At 45.7% G+C, this 22,388-nt stretch overlaps 1 protein-coding gene across 1 annotated transcript; it reads left to right on the forward strand.

Moving 5' to 3' along the window:
* The first annotated feature begins 2,176 nt into the window (after positions 1-2,176).
* Positions 2,177-22,126, forward strand: ESRP1 (epithelial splicing regulatory protein 1). The gene is made up of 13 exons (XM_032182410.1): positions 2,177-2,308; positions 2,532-2,660; positions 3,477-3,590; positions 6,089-6,203; positions 13,014-13,112; positions 13,227-13,281; positions 15,017-15,127; positions 15,217-15,349; positions 15,438-15,480; positions 16,778-17,079; positions 18,123-18,341; positions 20,137-20,335; positions 21,954-22,126. Exons 1-13 carry the CDS (start codon positions 2,177-2,179, stop codon positions 22,124-22,126), a joined length of 1,824 nt encoding a protein of 607 aa, XP_032038301.1.
* The last annotated feature ends 262 nt before the right edge of the window (positions 22,127-22,388 follow it).

Here is a 22,388-nt window from a genome sequence, read left to right on the forward strand (position 1 = left end):
TGCGGGGGGAAACAGAACTAATCCAGAAAGGGAAAACCAGGGAGATTAGCAAAGGGGCTGAAAGTGAGACAGATGGTGGGAAGGCAGGCAACAGAAAGCGTACGAGAGGAAAGAAACACAGCAGCAAGGTGCTGGGAGGAACCTTAGGAGGTCGTCGTGCCCCAAAGCATCCTAGTACATTCCTGTAGGTAATAACACTGATGTCATCTGGAGGATGACACTTCACGCACGGACTATGCTTAACCAGGCCTGGGGATAACGCACAGCAAGGGAGAAGCAACCAAAATGCCAGGAGCCCGGGCAGCAAAACATGGGAACCTGACCGACTGGTGCATGCTGTCAGACCGGATACTGAAGGCATAAAAGAGGCAGGGTGGAACGGGAACCATGGCTGGGAAACAGGCATTTTAGGGAATGTGTTACCCAAGAAAAAGGAAAAAGAAAGGGTAATGCCACTACAGGAGCAATTAGTGGTAAGTGGCTTCAAAAATTAACAAATAAATAAAATACTGATTAATCAAGAACCCAGAGACATAATGGGAACTAAAAATACTTCTAGGGTAAAGTTTAACCTATAAAAAGGTTACTGTATGCAGTGGTAGCCTGCTGTAGCAGTAAGGCAAGGAGTCTGAGCTTTCTGGATGGAAAGCTGGAAGACAAATCCACAGAGAAAATGGGGGGCTCTGACATGCTCTCCTCACGTCCCCGATACCAGCTTAGCATGGCACATTTCTGCCACCTCCTTTAAACACAGGAATTTGTTCCAGTGACTGCCATTATCCAAGTCTTACACCAAAAAGGTCAAAAATGACTCCAGCCAGCTTTCCACCACACAGAGGTTGTTTAGTGAAGCCCATAAACCATGGAGCAGGGCCCTGGTGACAGTCCCTGCAAGGAGCACGCTCCACAGCCCAACGAAGTGCATCAGGATCAGGCCACCCAGCTGTGCTTGAACATTTGGGGGCTACCAGGATCCCAAACCCCAGAGTGCTTCCGAAATGTGTCCTGAGCCCTGCTGCCAAAGCAACAAACGTGCACGGGGTAGCAGGAGATGGTGCAGGCTGCGGAGCTGCACCACAGCAGGAGCAGCGATGAAGGGAAGTATGATATGTGCTATCATCTTGATAAATATTTTGGGAAGGGGCACCACAGCGAAGTTGGAAACACACAAGTAGGGTGTTAAAGAAGTATGGGGTTTGAAAGTTAGTGTTACTGGGGGATTTCACTGGGGAAAGTTAGTGTTGCTTCTTTACCCTACATTCGGGGACCTTGTCATAATGGAAAAGGGCTTTCTGATCAACACGTGTTTAAAACAGAAATTTCACAGTGAAACAAAAAAAAATCGTAAGAAAGAAAGAAAGAGGAGGTTGTCACAAAGCGCAAAACCGCCTCACAAGGAGCAAAACCACCTCTGCCCGTGTATGTGTGAGGGAAGGCTGCGTGAGGGAAGGCTGCGCGGCTGTGGTGAACCTGCTCGGGGCTCCCCTGAGGAGCTGCTCCCGGCTGTATGTGGTGCCAGAGTGGGGTCCCGGCTCGGCTATGGGGTTGTGCGGTTGTAGGGTCCCAAAAGGAACCAGCAGCCCCGCCGCCCCCACAGCGAGGCGCAGCCCGGCGGGCAGCACCCCGAGGGCGGGCCGAGCGGGCCGATCCCCCCCCATGGCAAACTCGGGGCTACATTTTGGGCGGCAAGAGGGGTCGCTCCTCAGGGCTCCCCCACACTCCCTGAGGAGAAGCGAGGCCCTGAGCGGCGCCGCCCGCCTCGGGACGTGGCAGCGCCCATGGCGGGCGGGGCTGAGGCGGCGCCAGGTGAGCGCTCCCCGTACCTGCGCCACGTGGGGGGCGGGCAGCGAGCGCCGCGGCCCCAAACTCGCCCGCAGCCATTTGCCAGCTTCCCAGGGGTGCAGGCAGCCCTCTGCCTCCCCCCGGGAAGGAAACGACACCGATCCTACAGATCCGAGCGGGATCAGCTGAAGGGGGGAGGGAAGGAAGGGGAGGGAAGGGGTTGCCCCCTGCGCCGCGGCTGCAGGTGGGGGCTCTGCCGGCTTGGGAGCGACCCGAAGAGGGAAAGTTTCTGGGCTCTTCTCTTCCCCCCTCCCTCCTTTTTTTTTTTTTTGTTTTTTTTCTTTTTTTCTTTTTTTCTCTTTTTTTCCCCCTTTTCCACTTGCCTGGCGGCACCATGACGGCGTCTCCCGACTACCTGGTGATCCTCTTTGTGACCACGGCGGGCACCAACGGGGCCAGGCTGGGCTCGGATGAGCGGGAGCTGCTCCAGCTCCTGTGGAAAGTGGTCGACCTGAGGACGAAGGAGGTATTTTCCCCCAAAAAGAGGAGGAGGACGAGGAGGTGGGAGCATCCCCAGCTGCTTCTGCTGCTCCCCTTGCCCCTGCTGGGCTGGGTGCCCCAGGAGCTGGGCTGGCTGGGGGTGCCCCAGACTGGAGCAGGTGGTGGTGGTGGAGGGCAGGGCTGTGGGGTTGCAGGTCGGGGAGCCCATGGCCGGGTGCTGACTCGCTCCTCCTCTGCTTTCCTTGGAGCTGGGGTGCCCTCACGACGTGCTGGTCAGGCCCGACCACCCGGAGCTGACTGCCGAGTGCCAGGAGGTCACCAAGGTGGACGTGGAGAGCCTGGCGCTGGCTCCGCCGCTGGAGCAGGCGTTGAGACAGGTGACAGCCCGTAACCAGCCGCAGTCCCTCGGTGGTGGGAGGTGGAAGCCACCTTAGCATCCGTTTACCCTCCTTCCCCACTCACTTTTGGGGTAGCAGAGCCTGGCACAGGGCACCGTAGTCACATATGGGCCAGGCAGCCTGGACCCTGTTGGCCTTTGTGGGGTTTTCTCTCTTGCCTCGTGCTCTTTCACCTCGGGAGGTGGGGTTGAGCCCTGAGAGGACGATGAAGGTTGGGCATTGCCCAGCTCTCATCTCCTGCTGGGCTCTGAGTTGCAGCTGTGGCTGGGTCTTCCTTAGTGTAGGAGGGAAGCCAAGTGGAGGTGCCCCTCAAAAAAGCTGGGTTTGTGGTGACTTATCTGTCCTGGAAAGATGGAGACTGTATCGAAGCCTCAAAATAAACAGGGAGGTGTGTGTGGCTCTCATTAAGGGCAGGGCTGGAAGTCTTTCTCCTATCCAACATGCCCTGTCTGTGAGCTTTTTCTGCCTGGGTGCTCCCCCAGCTCTCTGCAAACAGCTTTACGTCTCCTTGCAGAGCTCTTGCAAGTGAAAAAAGAATTATTTTTGTGGTGTGGGCTGAGTGTGTGGCCACGTCGTGGTGGAAGGGGAAAAGGGGCAATTTCCCTATGAAGTTAATTACCATGGGAGTAATCATGTGCTTAGCTAGTAAGAAACAAATATACAAGAGGCTTTCTCAAAAAGGAGTTCCAGCCCTGTGATCCTGCTGACCAGGTTTAATACTGCCGATTGATGACACTTCCTCCTGCAGCAGCTCTGATCTCTCACATGCGTGCCTTTTGTTGTTCCTGCTTTCAGTTTAATCAGTCCGTGAGCAATGAGCTGAACATTGGTGTGGGTACTTCCTTCTGTTTCTGTACTGATGGGCAGCTGCACATTAGGCAGGTTCTGCATCCTGAAGCTTCCAAAAAGGTACGTAGCAGTTGACTGAAGTCCAACTCTTGGTGTGCTCTGGATGTTTTTCTTGCGAAACTGATCGACTTCTCTTTAAAATGCGTAGTACGAGGAGACCTCCACACCCCTGTGATTCAATCACTGCTCGTCAGTCAATATGCTTGTCAGACTACGAGCCTGCCCACGTGGATGGCATGGGCAATGTCTAATGCCTGTGCTGCCCCGAGAGAGGCTTTTAGAAGTGAAATCAGAAGAATAACTGTGAATTAAGTGTTTGAGAAAGGAGCAGTGCGCTGAGAGGTTGCTCTAAATCTGACACTCGTACTGCTGCGCGAGCCACAATGGGCTTAAAAAAGGGCACTTTGGGAATGTTGCCAAATAGTTCGTGATGAAGGTGGCTGACTGCCTGTTGAAATTTTTACATTCACTTTTAGCAGCTTTCAGTCTCCGTGTGTTCAGTTGACTCTGCGAGGGCGGTGCTTGTGTTTGTAAGGAGCCGAGCAGTGGCATGAGGCAGGCTGAGCGATGACGAGTCCCCTAGTCTAGAGTTTTCCATAACTTCAGAGTTGCCAAATTGCCAACAGTGTTACGAGCTCCTGCCTAATTTTCATTAGTGATAGGGTTGCAGCACTGTGCTGAGTCTTCAGGCCTGAATTAACTGCCTCAATATTAATAAAATCTGGTCTTGTGGTTTGCTGTGAACATGCATGGCTCAGTAGCAGAGCTGTTCTGCTATCCCCACCGGCTACTGATCTCTGCGCCTATCATTTTGCTGCTTGGCCTTGGAAGGAGCAATGCTGCAAGTCTCTGCTCTTACAAAACTGATATTGGGTGTTTGTTTCTTAATACTCCTTGGTGCCATAAGTATTGATTGACACCTCTAAAGCTTGAGCAGAGAAGCCATGAGCATGATTCATAGTGACCAGACCTGTGTGTGTGTAACAACAAGCTTTGTCACTTAGAATGGGCTTGTGTTTTTATACAGCTGTTTGTTTGTTTGTTTGTTTTTCATGCAGCTAAATGATGTAGGTAAAAGAAGGGAGTACCCCTACAATTATTCTTATTTAAGTTAATTTCGTGCAAGTGATTGGGATCCTTTTTTCTCTATATATATTCAGTCACAGTGACAGGAGTCATCGAAATCTTCTGTTTGGTTACGAATTCTTAATTTGAAACTTCCTCTGTGCTGCCTATAGATCAAGTAAATCGGATGCTTGTGAGACCTGTAATAGTTTTCTGGTGAATACCGAATGCTGAGGCTGGTGGCACGTGTACTGTGGAAATGCAGATCTGTTCAATAGCCTTGTGATTTCTGCCTGTGTTTATTTTAAGGCGCCCAGTCTCAACCAGCCTAGCAGCTCGTGGTATTCAGACAATAAAGTGTTATCAACTGCTTCAAGGGAAACTCGGTGAAGTACAGAACTCAGTCTCTTCTCATGGAAGCAGAAAAATAGCCGTGCTAAAATGAGAGCAGGCAATCCTGGCGAGCACGCCGGCATTTTCATAAGTTTGTCTTTAAAGGATGTTGTTTGCCTAATGCACCTGTCTGTATGCTAAGATAAGCTCTGCTGTTTTCAAAGCAGAACTTGTTACGGAGCCTAAACTTCTTTCTTCTGGCTTTTTAAGCGTGCATCCACATATGCTGCCGTTCTGTTACAATGCCAAGATGCTAACTAGTTGTTCTAGACAGAAAGTAAGTAAGGGCTTTCCGTGATTTAGAGGCACTGCAGGCAGCCAAGTAGAACACAAGCACCGAGGCTGCGAGGAAGTCTGGAGGAGAGGGGGGGTTGTGTTTGTTGAAATAACTTCCCTGCTTCTTCTTCCTCATCCTGAAACAAATGAAGGGAATAAAGCATGTGAAAGATGTCCTTGTGGGGCAAAAAGGGGTTTATTGACACTTTCAATGGGCTTGCTCCTGGCTTCATGCGCCGTAATTAAAGCAGTTACCAAGCATAGACTGATAACCTCTACACCACATCAAACCTTCATCTGCTCTGTTTATTTTATTTTTTTAAGGGAATAAATATTTGAAGTGTGACTGCTCTCTGAAAACTCAGCCTTGTCTGCAAACCAAGACATCTTCTGCTAGTCTTGCAAAATCTGCTTGGCTCTATAAACCGAACCGAGTGCCCTCTGGCTTCTTGCAGTAAAAGCTGGAACCAGGAATTGATGATAAATGTTGCAATAGCACGCGTTTGCTCTCCTACGTGTATATTGGATTTGAGGCACTGGTAATGACAGCAAACTCTTCTCTGGCAGTGAGAAAGAACATTTTTCTTTCTTAAATCACAGAGAGGAAGCTGCTTAAGCAAAAAAAACAAGTTGATAAACATATTTGGATGACTATGAGGAGCTATATGAGCTGCTCTGCAGCAGAAATATTTTGGTTTGGTATTTTGTTGTCTTTTTATTCCCCCCTCTAGCCATTGTAAGGAAATAGTTGGGAAGTTTAGTATGTAAAGACAAAGCAGAAGATGGTTGCCCCAGCTGACAGTCGGTACCTTGTGCTTTTACAGAATATCTTACTGCCTGAATGCTTCTACTCCTTTTTTGACTTGCGGAAAGAGTTCAAGAAGTGTTGCCCTGGCTCACCCGATATTGGCAAGCTGGATGTGGCGGCCATGACAGAATGTATCCTTTTGACAAAGACGCTGCCTGCTACTCTTACGGCTTCGGCTGGATTTTGGGACAAAGATGTGTGAGTAATGCTTGCAACACCTGTTAAGGGGTGATATAACCTCAATGAGTGACTCGGCGCTTTCTCACAAAGATAAAAAAAAAAAGTACGAGAGTGCGTGGTGCCATGGGGGGAAATCCTGTTTCTTCTTGATTTCTGTATGCTTTCCTTACTACCTTTATACTTGTCCTTTAAACTGCACAGCTAAATGTGACATATTTATTCAAATCGCTGGTGTGAATCCTGAGTTTAAAGTTGTGAGCTTGCTTGCTGTGTTGGTTAATTAAATCTTTAGGTTTTTTAGGTAAGAGTAAATGTTGGGAGACCTCTTCATCTTCATTGTTAGGAGGGGGAGTGGTTATTCTTGATGTGAATGGGTAGTTAGCCTTTAATTCAAAGGCAGGGATGCTGCTGGTGTACGTGGTATCCAGCCTCAGAGAGAGGAAGAAGAGATAAAGGATCTTGAGAATTATAAGTTGCTATTAATAACTTCTTTGACTAGCTTCTTGCATCTGTAGAGTGATTGCCATTAAGAACTGGCATTTTTCAGACTCTAAATTATGTGACATCTGAATTACAGTAGCCTTTCTCTGTAGGACCAGCATCACCAGGGTTTTGTATCTGTAGTGAGAGGGGCATAAAATATCGATGTCTGTTCTGTTAGTTTGTGGCTTTATTTTTTGTGTGTGTGCTTGATTATAAGGTTGAATGCTGGAGGCTGTCTGTTCTGCTTCGTCATCTGCAAATTAGGACGCATATCTTCTAGCAGAGGGGCAGAAATCACTTTTTTTCCCCCTACTCTGAAGCAAAGTGGTATATTTAAGTGGAAGAGTGTGGGCTTTTATTTCGCTTTTTCTACATAAGTGTTTGCATAGTCTAGAAACCAGATGATGGGGGCTTCTAAAAGTGTTAAAAGCCTAATACATTGCTTGGGGATGCTCTGATGGAAAACATGAGCTGGAGAAGTTAAAGGCAGTGAGCTACTTCAGCTGTTTCAGAGAGATGCCTTTACTTGCTCTCCATGTGAGTGCCTGTTTCCTTCTGCTGTGGAAACAGTTGTATGACCACAGAGAGCTGAAGGGTCACTGGGCTGTTAAGGTACAATGACCGTGCACTCTCTACATGCTGGGAGAGGGGAGCAGACCCCACTGCCAGTACCACCTGGGTCTTGGTTGCTAACTGCAGGTAGTTTTTCTTCCAAGGTCCTGAAGGTTTGGCTGGGCTGAGTGATCTTAATTTGAGTGTGAATTTTAGATCCGATCTGCTTCTCTTTGGGTGTGTGTATGAATTGATTCTGTTTTTATCTTTGGGGTTTGTCTTGTTTTGTAACTGCTGCTGCATTATTTGTAAACTTGCTGTGTTTATGCAACGTGGCTGGAATTAATTGTCCATATCCCACACTGCTTGGGAGCCCTCGCAGGGGCTTGGGAAAAGAAGGGTGCAGAGCCAAAGAAGTAAAATACTTGTTTTCCTCTTATTGCCCAATATGCTAATTTTTCTTTCCCCTCACCTTGCTGAGATGTACCGATTTACACACAGCCTGACACCGAGGAGATTAACTTAATTGCACCTGGAGAGTCTGTGCGTGCATGTAATGCTTGCGATAAATAAAAGTTTTGGTTGGAGCAGGTGATTAAGTCTGAGGATTAGCCCAAGCAGCTTTGTGCCTAGTGGTTTTTTCCCCTCAAGTGAGGCAGCTGCCTTCTTTCGAAGACAGTTAGGTAGCGAAGAGGAGGCTGAGAGAAAAGCGTCCTATCCGAGGTGGGGATGGGGAGGGTGGATGGAGAAAGGGAGATGGATGGATGAAGAAAATAAAAGCTGGTGGATGAAGCTGAAAGGAAGCTGCAGGTTAGTGCCAGCGCCTGCCCGATCTCTTTACTCCTGCAGGAAGCGACCAGGTTTGTTAGCGTTTGGTTTGGGGGTTGAGCACAGAGCAGAGGTGTAGATCTGCATTCACAAATTGGTGGGAGCAGAAGAATGAGTTTGGGCAAGTCCCTTCATGTGCCTGGATCCCTGACCCAGGCAGGAGAGGGCTGGGATCAATGGGAGGAAACGTGTGTGGGGTGAGAGAGCTGTGGGAAAGCTGGCCCTTGGTCTGCAGTCACTTCAGTCGTTAGCAGGCTTTCAGATGCTTTTATTTTGGTTGGTAGTGTCTGATTAAACAACAAATTACAGGCTGGTGGAGAATGTGCTCCCTGGTTCCCAGCAATCAGAGGGAATAATTTCCTGCTGCAGTCATTCAGGAGGCATATTCCGGGGTGTCAAACGCTGGGTAGTTGGTGCTTGGATGTATACTTAGTGCTTGCCTTCTTTGCATGATGGTGAAAAGGAACACAGGGACATTAAACTGAATAACCTGCTGACTTAGTTTTCCTTTAAAAAGAATTTTGGGGACTTAATCCTTCAGCATACTACTCGAAATTGTGTATAGGAATGAAACCATTAAAAATCTAAGAGTTCAGGTGAAAACTTTACATTGTGCCCCTGCCCTCAAAGAAAGTAAGAATTCCTTTCTTTTAATGCAAGGTAAGGCAGTCTCTAAAATGCCATCGCATTTGGGAGGCTGAGGAAGAATTGAGACGAGTTTAACTGCTGTCTCTGCCGCTGCCTCCTAACGTAAGGTCTCCAGCAGGTTTTCGGTGCAGGAGGCAGTCTCGTGGCAGGCTGTCTTCTGCTCCTCTTACACAACGCTGACTGAAGCGGGACGACTATGAGAAATTTTGAGTAACAAAAAAAGCTGGGAGAAACGATCGTGTTCTGGCAAAGGAAAGGACTTGGTGCTGTTGAAATCTCTCGAAGCCTGTGTAAGGACACAAAAGAAGCAGGGCTGTTCTTGCACCTTCTGTACCTCCCATACTCGCTGCACTTCTTGATTTGCAAAGCTGGCTGAGCCAGTTTTCACTGCTGTGAGTGCCTCCAGGGTGGAGTGAACAAAGCTTGCATGACTGTTCGTAACTCGGTCTGCAGAAGACTCATCCTTTGCCTCAAGATTGGGCGTGCAGAAGTCATTAAATGGCAAATAACTATTGCTTCCTCCGGTCTCTGGTTTGCTCCACTTGCTTCTGAGCTGGGGCTGTGAGGATAGCTCCTTGCTAGCAGGGTGTTGTCAGGAGAAGCACAGCAGGGCTCCAGAGCAGTCTGCCTCATGCTCTGGATAAGATCTGGGTTCTCCAATACTGAAACTTGTTTTTTTGACCTGGATGTTTTGAAAACCGCCGTGCAGAGCACAGCTAAACCCAGCAGGACTTAGCCCTGGCTATGAAAAGCCCATTAATGGGTATTACCTGACAAATCTTGTGCATTGCTATTTGTATATCCTGTGGGAGCACCCAGGAACCAGGTAATATCAGATTACTTTAATCAAAATAGTATTTAAAGAGATTTAAGTCTCTTCAAGCAGAAGATTACGATCAGAATAAAGGGGGAAAAGCATCGGTGCAGAACATAACTGTAACGTGCTCATGTCACCTCTGCCAAGTGAGCGTTAGTTTGCCTTTTGCCAGGGTTAAGAAAGGAGATGAGACCCTGGGAGAGACAGCGTGGGGGAAGAAGGCTTGGAGGACACTTGGAGGAGGTGAAGCTGCAACAGAATCAGGGTTTAAAACGTCTCCCACGCTATGCAGATGAGCCTGACATAGGATGTGCCACCCCTCAGCGTGCTGAGTGTTACAGAGGGGTGGTAGCACAAGCAGGAAAATCCTTGTTCCCTGTCCTGGCTTGGTTTTTGAGTGCATCTTTTTGCCCTTCGCTTCACTTGGATTGTGTGTACCTGGTATTGCCTGTAGTAACTTTAGACAGCCAAGTCCATTTTTCTAATGCTTTAAATGTGAGCTTAGATTTATCCACTGAATTCAACTCTTTTTGCTAATTGCCTAGGATGGACAAGCTTTAAATATCGGTGTACACACATGTGTGGTCTCGTATACCTTCATATAACAAGTGGTGATTCTCTTTTAAAGGCTATTCCACTAATTTTTCAAGCATCTCCACTATTCCACTAATTTTTTAAGCATCCTTTCTTTCCAGTGCCCCAGATCAGAGGTCCATCTGCCTGTGGACAGACACATTTATTAAAATTTTCACTTAGTTGAGGCTGTTATAAACGTGCTCCTTCCCACGTGCAGAAAGCAATCAGTTTTATTCTCCCATCTTGCCTAAAAGCCTTGCTTGCAGCTAATCAGAGGCAGAGGTGTGAGCAATCTCTCCCCTCTCACTCCTACTGATGTTGATGAATTTCTCCCTCCCCTCTCACTGTGTTTGTATCACTCTGGAAGGTTTTTTGCACAACCGTCTCCCTGCTTCTCAACACCCGGCAGCGATTTCTGTAGGCACGGGGGCATTTTTAGGAACTACCTCCTCAATATTTTCAGTGAGAGGTTTTCCGAGGAGAATACAAACAGAGAGGGGGAATTTTGTTTTGTTTTCCTTGTGTGATGGCCTCGATTCAGCGTCCTCCCCTTTCACCCTGCTGCGTTCCCACCTCCTGCAGCTGATCGCTGGTAGGGATCCTTGGCTCTGCAAACGGGAAGTATTGAAGTGTCTCCTCGTTGTGACAGCCTGCCCTCACAGCCAAGCTGTTGCATGTGTGCACACGTACACCTGTCCCTTGTCCCAGTGGCTGTTGAAACTGCTGCCTGATTCCTCTTCCTCTCCAGATTTCTAATTCCTGCATTTTCAGCAGCTTCTCCTTCCCCGGGTGGGTGGCAGAGGCTCTGCACAAGCACCAGGAGCTGCAGGGGGCCGGTGTCAGGTGAAGGAGGAGAAGCCCTCCTCTGTTTTGACACGTGAGGTGCCCAGAAACATCTGCGTGCTGCTGATTAGATGCCATGAGAGGGATGAAGGCAGCCTGCTTGTGGATTATTTTTCTCTTCAGCACTCCCCACACACACACACCAGCTTTTCCCAGGCAGCTGTGGGGGCGAGACAAGCTTGGGTGTTTGGCTTAGGAAGAGAGAGTGCAATGAAAACGTTCCTTGTTGCCATAATTACTGGTGGTAGTCTCTTACACCATGTTGTGGGGTTGTTTCATGTGGCTCGTTTAGGATTTTTAGCTTGGTTTTAAGAAAGCCATTTAGTGTTTTTACTAGTTTACTCCAAAGATGCTGGGAAGGGAAGGTGATGGCAATGGCTAGCAGACAATATTCAGTGGAGGAGTTGGCAGATCACTAGTTTACTTCTGTTTGTTTTTTTTTTTTTAAATATAAGTCACTTCTTACAAGAACATCTGAAGCTGATTAAGCACAAACCTCTTACTTTCCGTACTCAGTGCACACTTACAACCAGCAAAGTCTCAAAATCAAATCGGTCTCAAAATTTTAGTGCTGCATCTTTCCTTTCCTTGCCGTGGAAGAAGAGTTTGGTTCAGTTGAAATTATTATTATTATTTTTTTTTTTTTTAAGTGTTCTGAGCATTAACTGATGGCTTGTCCTGAGATTTAAAAATAAATAAATCATTTTTGTCAGAGTGATTTGCAGTCATCCCACAAGTCACGGGAAGACTATGACACTTTTACCCTCACCCCTGAGATGCTCAAAAGTTGTTCTTCAGTCCAAAGTGCAGAACTCTGAGCATTTGAAATGCATCTTGTGTGCTTGTGTGGAAATGCGGGTGAGTAACTGGTGTGTTTGTCTGTTTTGAATGCCTTGCATTGCTGCATAGCCGTGCCGAGATAGGTCTCGCTGTTTAGGAAACACGTACATTTTTTGCTCTGATATCTTGTGCAGTGATAAGGCGCAAGAACAAAATAAGTCCTACTTCAAACTGCGTTGGGGCTGACTTGCTTTGTTTGTTTCTTAAACATTCTCTCTTCAAAGAAGGAGATGAGGATGGAAAAGACCCTTGGGAAAGCCAATACAAATTGGCGTTATAAACGGAGCAGAGGTAAAAGGAATCTCACCGTTCTGTAGTTTGATGCTACAGGGAGGGGCAAATACAAGAGGAAAATGGGGGGGGGGGAGGGAGATACCTTAGTGAACTTTAAAAATTTTGTGAAAAAATGATACCTGTAACTTAAATCAGTCTCCCTCAAGCACAGATTTGTATCTGGTCAGTCTACAGGCTAAGACAACATTTTCTGCTCTCTGTTGACAGGAGAGCTTTTCCTTGCTATCATCTTCCAACACCCTTCAGATCAGAAAATATGTGGGCTGTGGGACTCTGCTTTGTCTCTTGGATTTTCAGTGATGAACTCTAAACCTGATTCTCCTAATGCTGCAGGAGAGCACAAAGCCCAGCCTGTACCTTCTAACAGGCAAGATTTAGACCAGGTGCTGCTTGTGAATTTTAGCAAAGTGGTAAAATAGCTACTCTACTTTGGGATTTACCTGTTTAGAAAACATGTGGCATGTCCTCTTATTTTTAGAGTTTTTAGCTGATGGTTTGCTTCTCCTCCTTCCCCAGATCTTCCTCTAGAGCTTAAAGATCTTAATTAAAGAGGACAGGACACCAGTCTCTTCCGCATGCAGGATTGGATCTGTCTTATGCTCATGCATTTTGTATGTCTGAATTAAATATGTATGCCCTTATGATGGGGTCTCGTGTCCCCAGACACTTTCTGGAGTGACCTCACACTCCCGCAGGTGGCAGTAGTTAGAGGCTAAGGCAGCAGCTAACCCGGAGCAGCTGATGCATCTCGGCAGGAAAATGGATTAAATCTTCCCCTGAGAAGCACCTTACCATGAAGGATAACATGAAAGCTCATTGCTCGAGTAGGAGACCAATTAGAAATCTATCCTGTGATGATTGACTTAACTCCAGCATAAAGATTTAAATCTTGACAAGAACAGTTCAGCGCTTCCCTATGGAGCCTCTCAAGTTGAAGATATGGGGAAGATTATTTTAACGCTAATATCAGAACCATACAGTAAGTGACTGTGATGAACTAGTCTTCTGTGTTGCTTGTTTGTTTTTTGTTGTTGTTGTTTATTTGTTTCTGTATGGTGAGGAAAAAGGAAATAACTTGTACCGTGTTTCCTAGATCACAAGTTTTCAGATCCGGAAAGAGTGAACTACAAATTTGAAAGTGGGCCTTGGTATGTATCATCTCGCTCTTTTTCTTTCTAAAGGCACTGCTTTAAATAGTACTTCTCTGCATTCCTAATCTGCAAATAGATGTTGTCATTATTTTATCTTGCCACTGCTGTGGAAGTAAATTAGATGTTTTAAGTAGGAAAGGGGGGATAGAAAACTGCATCAGATGCAGGACTGAAGCCTAGCAAGGAAGCTGTAGCCTGCTAGGTGCTGTTAGTTCTGGGTTCTCCTAATAAGTGTATATAATGGGTGTTGAGTGGGCTCTCCTGTGAATAAAGAACTTCTGCATTTTTGCAGAAGTAACCCTTTTAGTATCAACTCCTAAGCTTTTCCTGCGATTTGCTTCACAGTTAGTGAATATACATCATGATGATTTTTTTCTTGCATAGGGAAGATGCATTTCCATAAAGATACAGTGCCAAACAAAAGACTGCTACCAGTAAATTGCTTGAGCTATGATGATTGTCTTCTTCCCAAACGTGTTTTAAACATAAAGCTTCATCTATGCTTGATGACTTTTTAAAACGTAATCTTGCTTTTCCATGTATAAATACAAATTTTTCCTCACTTTACTTAGTCCCAAGTACTGACTTCCCTCCTCCAGATTAATGAACTCTCATAATGGTAGATGATATTCGGAAGCAATGATTCTGAGCAAAAAGAGGCAAGAAAAAAAAAAAAGCAACAGTATTGGCAGAGAGTATCCAGTGAGATTAGTTCAGGCAGCTATTTGTTTTAGCAGTGTTCTAAGATTTTTTTCTCCATTTCAATAATGAAATGTTGTGATGAGGTAAAAGATTCCTGTCTTATTTCTGGTAATAAGTGGAAGCTGATGGGTTTCGTTTCAACAATAGGGGTACGTCATCAGAGAAGATAACACTCTTTTATTTGCACTGGCACGTGCACCAATTGCTTATTTTATTAAGGCAAAGTATTAAAGTACAGGATTGTGAGGAGCAGTTCTGGACAGATTCCTACAGGAAAGGCCACGTGAGAACTGAAAACACAACCAAAGCCATGACCCTCCTACTGCAGGGCACAACACAACCCTTGTAGGAGGGGAGGCAGCTGCTTAATCAATCCCGTGCTCTCTGTGCCACAACCTGGCCTTCCAATAGCCCTAAAAGCAGCCGTGGGTAGCTGTTGTCAGTGTTTTGTTCTACATGGCGTTTTTAACAAGCAAGAGAACAAAAGGGACTGTGGTAATGACCAATTAAATCTGGCTCTCTGTGGCTGAGCTATTCCCATGCTAAGCAGTTGACGTCGCCTGGAGCTATATTAAGTCTCCAGCAGCACAGTGATGGCCTCGACATGAAACGTTCAGGCTAAACTCCTTGGGTGAAGTAAAACCTGAAATAAATCTGGTCTTAGCTTGCGAGTGGCCCTTGCATGCTGGCACACTACAAGCACGGCTCTGCTTCAAGCTCTACTTACCCAAAATAAGAGCAAGTGTTCCATTGTAGTGCACTAACCCTGTTCACACAACGGGGAAGCGCAAAACATCGGTGTGTCAGGAGGGGAGAGTGAAGTGGGAATGTGCTCGAGAAGAGAAGAGCTCAAGGGGCAAGCGTGGTGGGGAGCTGGGAAAGGGGCAGCTCAGCAGGGCTTGCTGTTTGCTGTGATTTTGGGCACGGGTCTCAGGAAGCCCTGGCAGTGATTCCCCCTTGCCCAGCACGGGCAGGGGCTTGTCACAGAAGTGTTGGTGACGAGCATTGTTTCTCCTTTTGGTGCCTGCAGCAGCAAGATGGAGCTTGTGGATGACAATGCTGTCATTCGAGCAAGAGGACTTCCTTGGCAGTCGTCTGACCAGGACATAGCGAGGTTCTTCAAAGGCTTAAACATTGCCAAGTTAGTAGCCAAGAACTTCTCTCTCCCTCTGTAGTGCTTCACCTGCTCCAGTCACGGAGTTCTTCCTCTCTCTGACTTGAATCTTTCAGGGGAGGCGCTGCACTCTGCCTAAACGCCCAGGGCCGGAGGAATGGGGAGGCTCTCGTGAGGTTTGTAAGTGAAGAGCACAGAGATCTAGCGCTGCAGAGACACAAGCATCACATGGGGAATCGCTACATTGAGGTGTGTGCCACTGCCTTTGAGGGCCTCCTCTCAACAGGAGCACAAATTGCATGTCAGTCACGTGTTCTCCTTTCTTCCCTTTCGTTAGGTATACAAGGCAACAGGTGAAGACTTCCTTAAAATTGCAGGAGGTAATTTTTAGGGGATAAGAAGGGAGGGTTTGTTCCATCGTTATCTGCAACTTGGGGTTGTAAATGGCTCCTCTTGGATGTGGTCTTTCATTTTTCTTTCCATGATCAAGTAGGTAACCGGTGGGTGATAATTAGGTACTCTGCTGGCAGTCCAAGCTGTTCCATGAATTTTGTCCACCTCTTTTTTTCAAGCAGCCTATTAAATAAGGATTTGATCAAACAAGGTGATCTCGCTTATGAGTTTTGTTCAGAAGGTAATCTTCCTGAACGAGGGGGCCTAAATGTTACTGATTGGAAAAACTGCTCAGGTTTTAGTTTTCTGCAAAACAGGACTATTGCTGTTGCTGTGGAGACTTGCACATAAAAGCAAACAGATATCACAGCGTAAATAACAAGGGATTTATGGAACTGATTTTTCTTCAAATGAAATCTTCGATTCTGACTAAGGGGGAAATTTTAGATGAAATACTCCATTTTAAGGGGACTATTCCCAAACCTTGAATTGAAATACTGCAAAGCTTGTTCTACTCATCTTCCCCCAGACTGCCACCCTCCCTTTATGACTGCAAGCGTACAGAATTTGAGTTAAGATCCAATAAGCTGTTATGTACCTACAATACTGGCTTAAAATCCTTCTTGCTTCCTAACATAAATTTGTTCTGGGGGCTGTAGATGACTAACTGAACATCTAAAGTTAAGGTTTTGGAGTGGGAGAGGCTATTATGTTGTTGAATAGATGGCTAACTGATAGATTTGGTAATAGTTGCACCATTCAAAGTAAAAGCACTGCTTGCTAATGCTGGAAAATTGTATGTCTGACACTACCAGACTTGTTTTGTGTATCAGCTTGGCAAAATACGCTAGCTGTAAGTGAAAGGACTGTGCTGAGGTGCAGAATTGGTTAGCAGGTAGATCTGGATAGGGTAGTGTAGGCTTATATCTATGAGCATAATGGTCTTCTAAAGGTGCTGGAAGTAGAATTGTCAGACTTTGGCAGTTTCCTCAGGATAGGATGAAATTCCTGAGCTGTCTTCAGCATGCCCTTCTAGCTTTCTTTCCAAGCATAAGGGTCTGGGAACTTGATTGCTATATATTGTGACTTCAAAGCCTGCCAAATGTATAAGTTAAAAGGGTGAGGTGAACAGTAGTGGAGGCAGTACTCACGCAGAAAGGAGAATTCTGCTCAGAAATGGTCTTAAAATGGTCTTAGGAGAGGGAGGAGAAATTAGCTATGCCAAAGTCTCTCGGGGTTTTATGGAGCTGCCTAAATTTGAGTGCTTCTCTACTTTTGCTAAAGGCACTTCCAACGAGGTTGCACAGTTCCTATCGAAAGAAAACCAAGTGATTGTCAGGATGCGAGGCCTTCCGTTCAACGTGACGACGGAAGAAGTGCTGACGTTCTTTGGCCAGCACTGCCCTGTAACAGGAGGGAAGGAGGGAGTCCTATTCGTCACCTACCCTGACAGCCGGCCAACGGGGGATGCCTTTGTGCTGTTTGCTTGCGAGGAGTACGCGCAGAACGCGCTGAAAAAGCACAAGGACTTGCTGGGAAAAAGGTACATTGAACTCTTCAGGAGCACTGCAGCAGAAGTTCAGCAGGTAGGTGGCAAATGTGCTTCTTCTAGTCCTGCTTTGGCATTAAGTAGTGTCAGCAAGTACTGCTTGGCCACGACAAAGTTCTTCCTTTTACTCGTGACAACTTTCACTGGAAAGAGTGCTGTCCAAACTTCTGTAAGGGTTTGCTCCCTCTGCATGTAGGATCTCATGAATGTTCTTAATCACACACACACATGCAAAATATGCATACATAAGTGTGTATGAAAGAATCCTTGATTTTTTTTGGTTTTCTGATATTCTTGCAAACTGCAGTTATAGATAATAACAGCATCTGTCGTGTAAAGCAGTAGAGCCATGTAAATTTGAGATTTTGATGCCTCATTTGAAAGGTGACAGTAAGTGAGAAAACATAGCTGTAACTTGCTACTCTTGTAGTTATCCCATAACTTCTTCGTTTAGCAAAAGCATCTGACACCTGTGTAATTGAATATTGATATTGTTCAAAGATGGTTAAAGGCAAGTGATTAAATAGCTGGTAAGCTCTTGACTGGGTGGGGTTTTTATTGTTAAGACTACTCAAATCTCAGCATGACTCCCTTATTTCTAATGCTGCGGCTCAGTGACACCACCCGTGTTACCTGATGTGCTATTGCACCTCAAGGCTGTTTGGTAGTGAAGCATGTTTCCAGTTCATAGACTCACCTAGAGAGTGAGTATCTCACATAGAGGAGATATTTTTTTCAGTAGAAATGGCCCCGTGACTATATAGACAGTAGGATGTTTTCACAATAAAACTGCTGTAGAAATACCGGTTTCATGTTCTAGATCTTCTGAGAGTTGCATTATGGTTCAAGTGATTTTTTTTTTCCAAGAAAAAAAAAAAAAGAACCAATTTATTTTGGAGAGTTTAAAAACTGTCTGCAAAGTGTCTGAATTCTAAGCATTGCTGCTGTGGTTGAAGCCCAGAAACTAGCTCACTGTTTTCTTTTTTAAATGCTGCCCAGACTGAAAATGATGTAACACCAATCCCATGCATTGAAAAATAAGTCAGGAAGCTTTTTGTAACCTCTTTCTGTCTTGCACAGGTGCTGAACAGGTACTCTTCCACGCCTCTCATTCCTCTCCCAACGCCTCCTATTCTTCCAGTATTACCTCAGCAGTTCGTGCCTCCCACTAACGTCAGAGACTGCATACGTTTGCGTGGCCTTCCCTATGCTGCCACGATTGAGGATATCCTGGAGTTCTTGGGGGAGTTTTCTACAGATATTCGGACCCACGGCGTCCACATGGTGCTGAATCACCAGGTTGGTAGGCGCCACGTTGCTGGACACCCTGCTAACTGCACGTGTGCGTTACAGGCTCCTCCTGATGAAAGCATCACCAGTAGGGGAGCACCTTTGGGATTGACACTAATGACATCAATTGGCCTCCAGCGCTCCTCTAAAAATGAACTGATAATAGATGGGCTTACTTGAACCACGCTGTAACAGCCACTGCATCTGCTGTAGAGTGGTTTCTGTCGCTGAGACCCAGGTGCCTAAAGCTAAGCCACAATCTCTAGAGGTGCTCCTATAGCACCAGCTGTGATCCTGCACTGCTTAAACTGAAGAGTCCTGCTCAACAGCTTGATAAATCCTCTCATGCGAGGCATATCTTTAAAAACGAAATTTTGGTCAACATTAACTCACCAAAGAGTGTTTTGCCCCTGGCTTTGCCTCAGGTGTATTTAAGGCCATATATGACTGCAGCCTCTTTGAGATGGAAGGATTTCCTATGGCACAAGTCTAAAACTACAGCTGAAGTTTCAAGTCTCCTGAACTGTGGTGCTGCTTTCCTCAAATGGCTATGGCTAAGCATGTGGATAAGTGGCTCACTGACACATGTAGATAGATTCATCCTTGACGCTGTTTCCTGGAGGTAGTTTCTATCAAAACCTTTTAGACAAAGGCACATGTTGCGATCTCCTTGTTTATCTGCATAGTTTTGTGACTTTAAGGGGAGGAGAAGGCAGCTCCTCATCCTCTGTGGAGATTATTTGAGTGGCTCTGCTGATTGCTGTGGTATAAAAATGTTTTTTCTAAAACTGTTTTGAGTGATGCTAAGCCTGTCTTGTGGCTGCAAACTAGTTCCTTTTCCTAGAGTAAAGCTTCTCTGTTTGAGGGGCATAGGAAGAGAGAAGGGACTAGAGTTTCTGCAGCACCTGTCTTAAGATTTCTGTGTCTGTGAGGACTTGAGCTAGCCATATCTAAGTCAGAGATGAAAAATAATGAGGAATGTGCAGGTCTGGAAGAGACAAATAAAAAAATGCAGATGCTAAAGCACAAGTAATTGTTTATGCTAGCGTCAGCCTTTGTCAGCAGTAATGAAAGAACCTGGAGGAAGAGTGTGTGTGTAGTCCTGAGAGCGATCAGCCATCCCTGCCCAAAGCCAAAGCTGTCACCTTTCTTTTAGGTACTGCTTTGCCCAACTACTTGATTTTTATCTTTTTGAATATTCTCACTACTCCCACCACTCCTGTTTCCAACCCTCTAATCATAAACAAGCGTGTAAAGGATGGTGCTATGGTTTTTCTTCCCTCAGAAACTAGAAGAACTGGCCCAGAACTTAAGTTAGAGCTGGCTTCAGATCTCTACCTCCAGTTTTGGCTACTTCAAGTCAGCTTTATGTGGCTAAAGTGACTCTTCCTAATTGTGTATCCCACCCACTTACAGCCCTGTACAAGGATCTAATTTTTCTTCTTGGCAAGCTCACACCAAGCCTATCTACATGATTAGCCTTAGGCTAGTGACATTTTAAAATATTCCAGCCCATATTGGCATTAACAAAGTAGAAAATAGGCTTTTGACTGCATTTCTTTTCTCAGTTAAGTTAGCACAAGTTGGAAGGATGCCCGTAAGATGTACCAGGTAGACTATAATTCCCCAGAAGTAGTGGGGAAACTTCAGGGAGAGTTTAAACTAGCTGATAGTTGCAAGAGTCTACTTTGCTTTGGAGATAAATATTTTTATGGCTGAAGAGTGTTTTTAACAGGACAAATCATTATTATGCTGCTACTTCACGGGAGCTCCAGAAACACTTCTGTTTGTCTTTTTTTTATAGGGACGTCCGTCGGGAGATGCTTTTATTCAGATGAAATCTGCAGACCGAGCTTTTCTGGCTGCACAGAAGTGTCACAAGAAGACAATGAAGGACAGATATGTTGAAGTCTTTCAGTGTTCTGCTGAGGAGATTAACTTTGTATTAATGGGGGGCACTTTAAATCGAAATGGCTTGTCCCCACCACCATGTAAGTTACCATGTAAGTTTTGCATGCGTCTTGCCAATACTCTACGCTGTGTGCGGGTAGGTGTTGGAGCTGCTTGACTCTGATTCTGGTTCTTGGAAAGGAGTCTCAGATGGGGGTGGTAAAATAAGGCCTTTTCGTGATAAATCAGCAGCTTGCAGTCATTATTTTTCCCTCTGGTTGTGAATTATTACGACTGAAAGACTACTTTCAAATTCCTCTTGCTTCTCCAGTAGAAAACTTCCCCTCCCCTTCTTGAAACTGAACTTGGCCAGGGTGAGCCATGACTCTGAAAAGTGATTTGACTGCCTAAGGCTTAAAGAGCAGTTTCCCATTTAAACTGATTTGTGTTTACACTTTTCATCACGGTGAACGTGTCAGATAAGTCCTTCCACTTTCAATCCCCAAACTTAATTCAAGAAACCATTGGAAATGCTCTCCTTTGGAGCTTATCCTCTTGTTGTACAAAACCAAATCCACTCTGGGAGTAAAATACACATCCTTTTGGTCTCAGAGAAACTGAGACCAAATTTCATGTACAATTCTGCTCCTCAGAGCTGCTAGGACGAGCAGGGACTTCTAGACAAATGTTTGGGGAAGATGCTTTAAGAGCTTAAGGGCTAACTTAGTAAACATGCACGCTGTATAAATCTGAGCCTAGGGGAAAAATAATACTTTGCTTCCAAGATAATAAATGGTAAGGCAGTAGAGTAGGAGCTTTCTCTCTGCACATGTATTACTGTTTATGGTGGCGTTTCTAAGAAACATTCTCTAAACCCTCCTCAGAGCTCCCAATCTGACAGTGAATTTCTTGGGTGTGGTTCCTCCTGAGGTGTGAGTAGACCTTCAGCTAATCTGTAGGAGTTCAGCTTTCCAGTTGACCAGCACTTCTTGCAATGCGAGATTCATCCGAGCGGGGAGCTGCAGTGTGTGGTCCTACGTGTGACAAATCCCAGACAGGAGCTCCTGAGAGCTCCTAGGACAGGTTCTTGAGTAAAAGTCCCAAAGTTTGGGAAGTCTTAGATGGCAGAGTTCCTATTTCTAAATACAAATGCAAGTGATGTATTCCTCAGATAAGCCCTTTTTGCTCTGTCACTGCCCAATCCCACAATGAAGGGAGATGCTAACTGTTGCTTTAAAATAAACTTCTGTGTCACTTATTCAGGGCTATCTAAAACTTTCATACGTTCACTGTCATGGTACTAGAGAAGAAAAGGAAAGGAATAGGAAAGGAGGCAGTTTAACGATGTTTCAGCAAGAGGCGAGGCCTTATGAGGCCCTCGCAGCTAAGTGCAGTGTTGTTAGCATTCAGTTTAAAAACAAACAAACATGAGAAGCTGCAAAGTCTTCTTCAAAGTTGTCATCTGCAAAGAGACCCTGTTCCCAGAGCCATCGGTGGTTTCTGATTTTTGTGTTAGTGCCCTTTGCTTTTGACTGGGGGTAGAAGGACGCACTTTAGTCTTGCAGTCAGGCCCATAGCAGTGCCCCAGCTTTATTTTCTGTGATGAGCAAGCAAATGAGAAACCTGTGAAAGCTCCTTAATTACAGCAGAGCTGTTCAGCTAATGGAATTCACATACATATACATGCTGGGATTTTGAAGGTCTTAACCTATTTTTTGTTTGTCCCTTTAGGCCTTTCGCCCCCTTCCTACTCCTTCCCGACTCCTGCAGCAGTTGTGCCAACCGAAGCAGCTCTGTACCAGCCATCCATGCTCCTGAACCCGCGAACACTCCAGCCCTCCACGGCGTACTACCCTGCTGGGGCCCAGCTCTTCATGAACTACACAGCCTACTACCCCAGGTAAAGCAGAAGAGAAAACCAAGCAGGAACAAAGAAGTCTTCTTGCAGCAAATGCACAAAGCTCACCAAAGAACGTTGTCTGTCATGCTAAAGGTTTGTGCTACAAAGAACAGCTTGTTCAGTATCTTGTTCAGGGAAACAATTCCAGGATATCTAGGGATTTCCCAAGTTTTAGACTATTTCAGGTAGTGATGATTATTTTTTTTTTTAAAACAAGTCGCACGGTTACAGTGGGAATTCTGTGGTTTTGTTTTTCTCTCACATGC

Source organism: Aythya fuligula, chromosome 2, assembly GCF_009819795.1.
Source record: "Aythya fuligula isolate bAytFul2 chromosome 2, bAytFul2.pri, whole genome shotgun sequence".
Lineage (NCBI taxonomy): Eukaryota > Metazoa > Chordata > Aves > Anseriformes > Anatidae > Aythya > Aythya fuligula.

What these genes read in the sequence shown, in the direction of transcription:
- ESRP1 (XM_032182410.1), top strand. Translation starts at nt 2,177, where the DNA reads ATGACGGCGTCTCCCGACTACCTGGTGATCCTCTTTGTGACCACGGCG. An exon ending in TGGAGCAGGCGTTGAGACAG is followed by an intron (nt 2,661 to 3,476) that starts GTGACAGCCCGT and finishes TCCTGCTTTCAG; the next exon opens with TTTAATCAGTCCGTGAGCAA. An exon ending in AAATTTGAAAGTGGGCCTTG is followed by an intron (nt 13,282 to 15,016) that starts GTATGTATCATC and finishes TGGTGCCTGCAG; the next exon opens with CAGCAAGATGGAGCTTGTGG.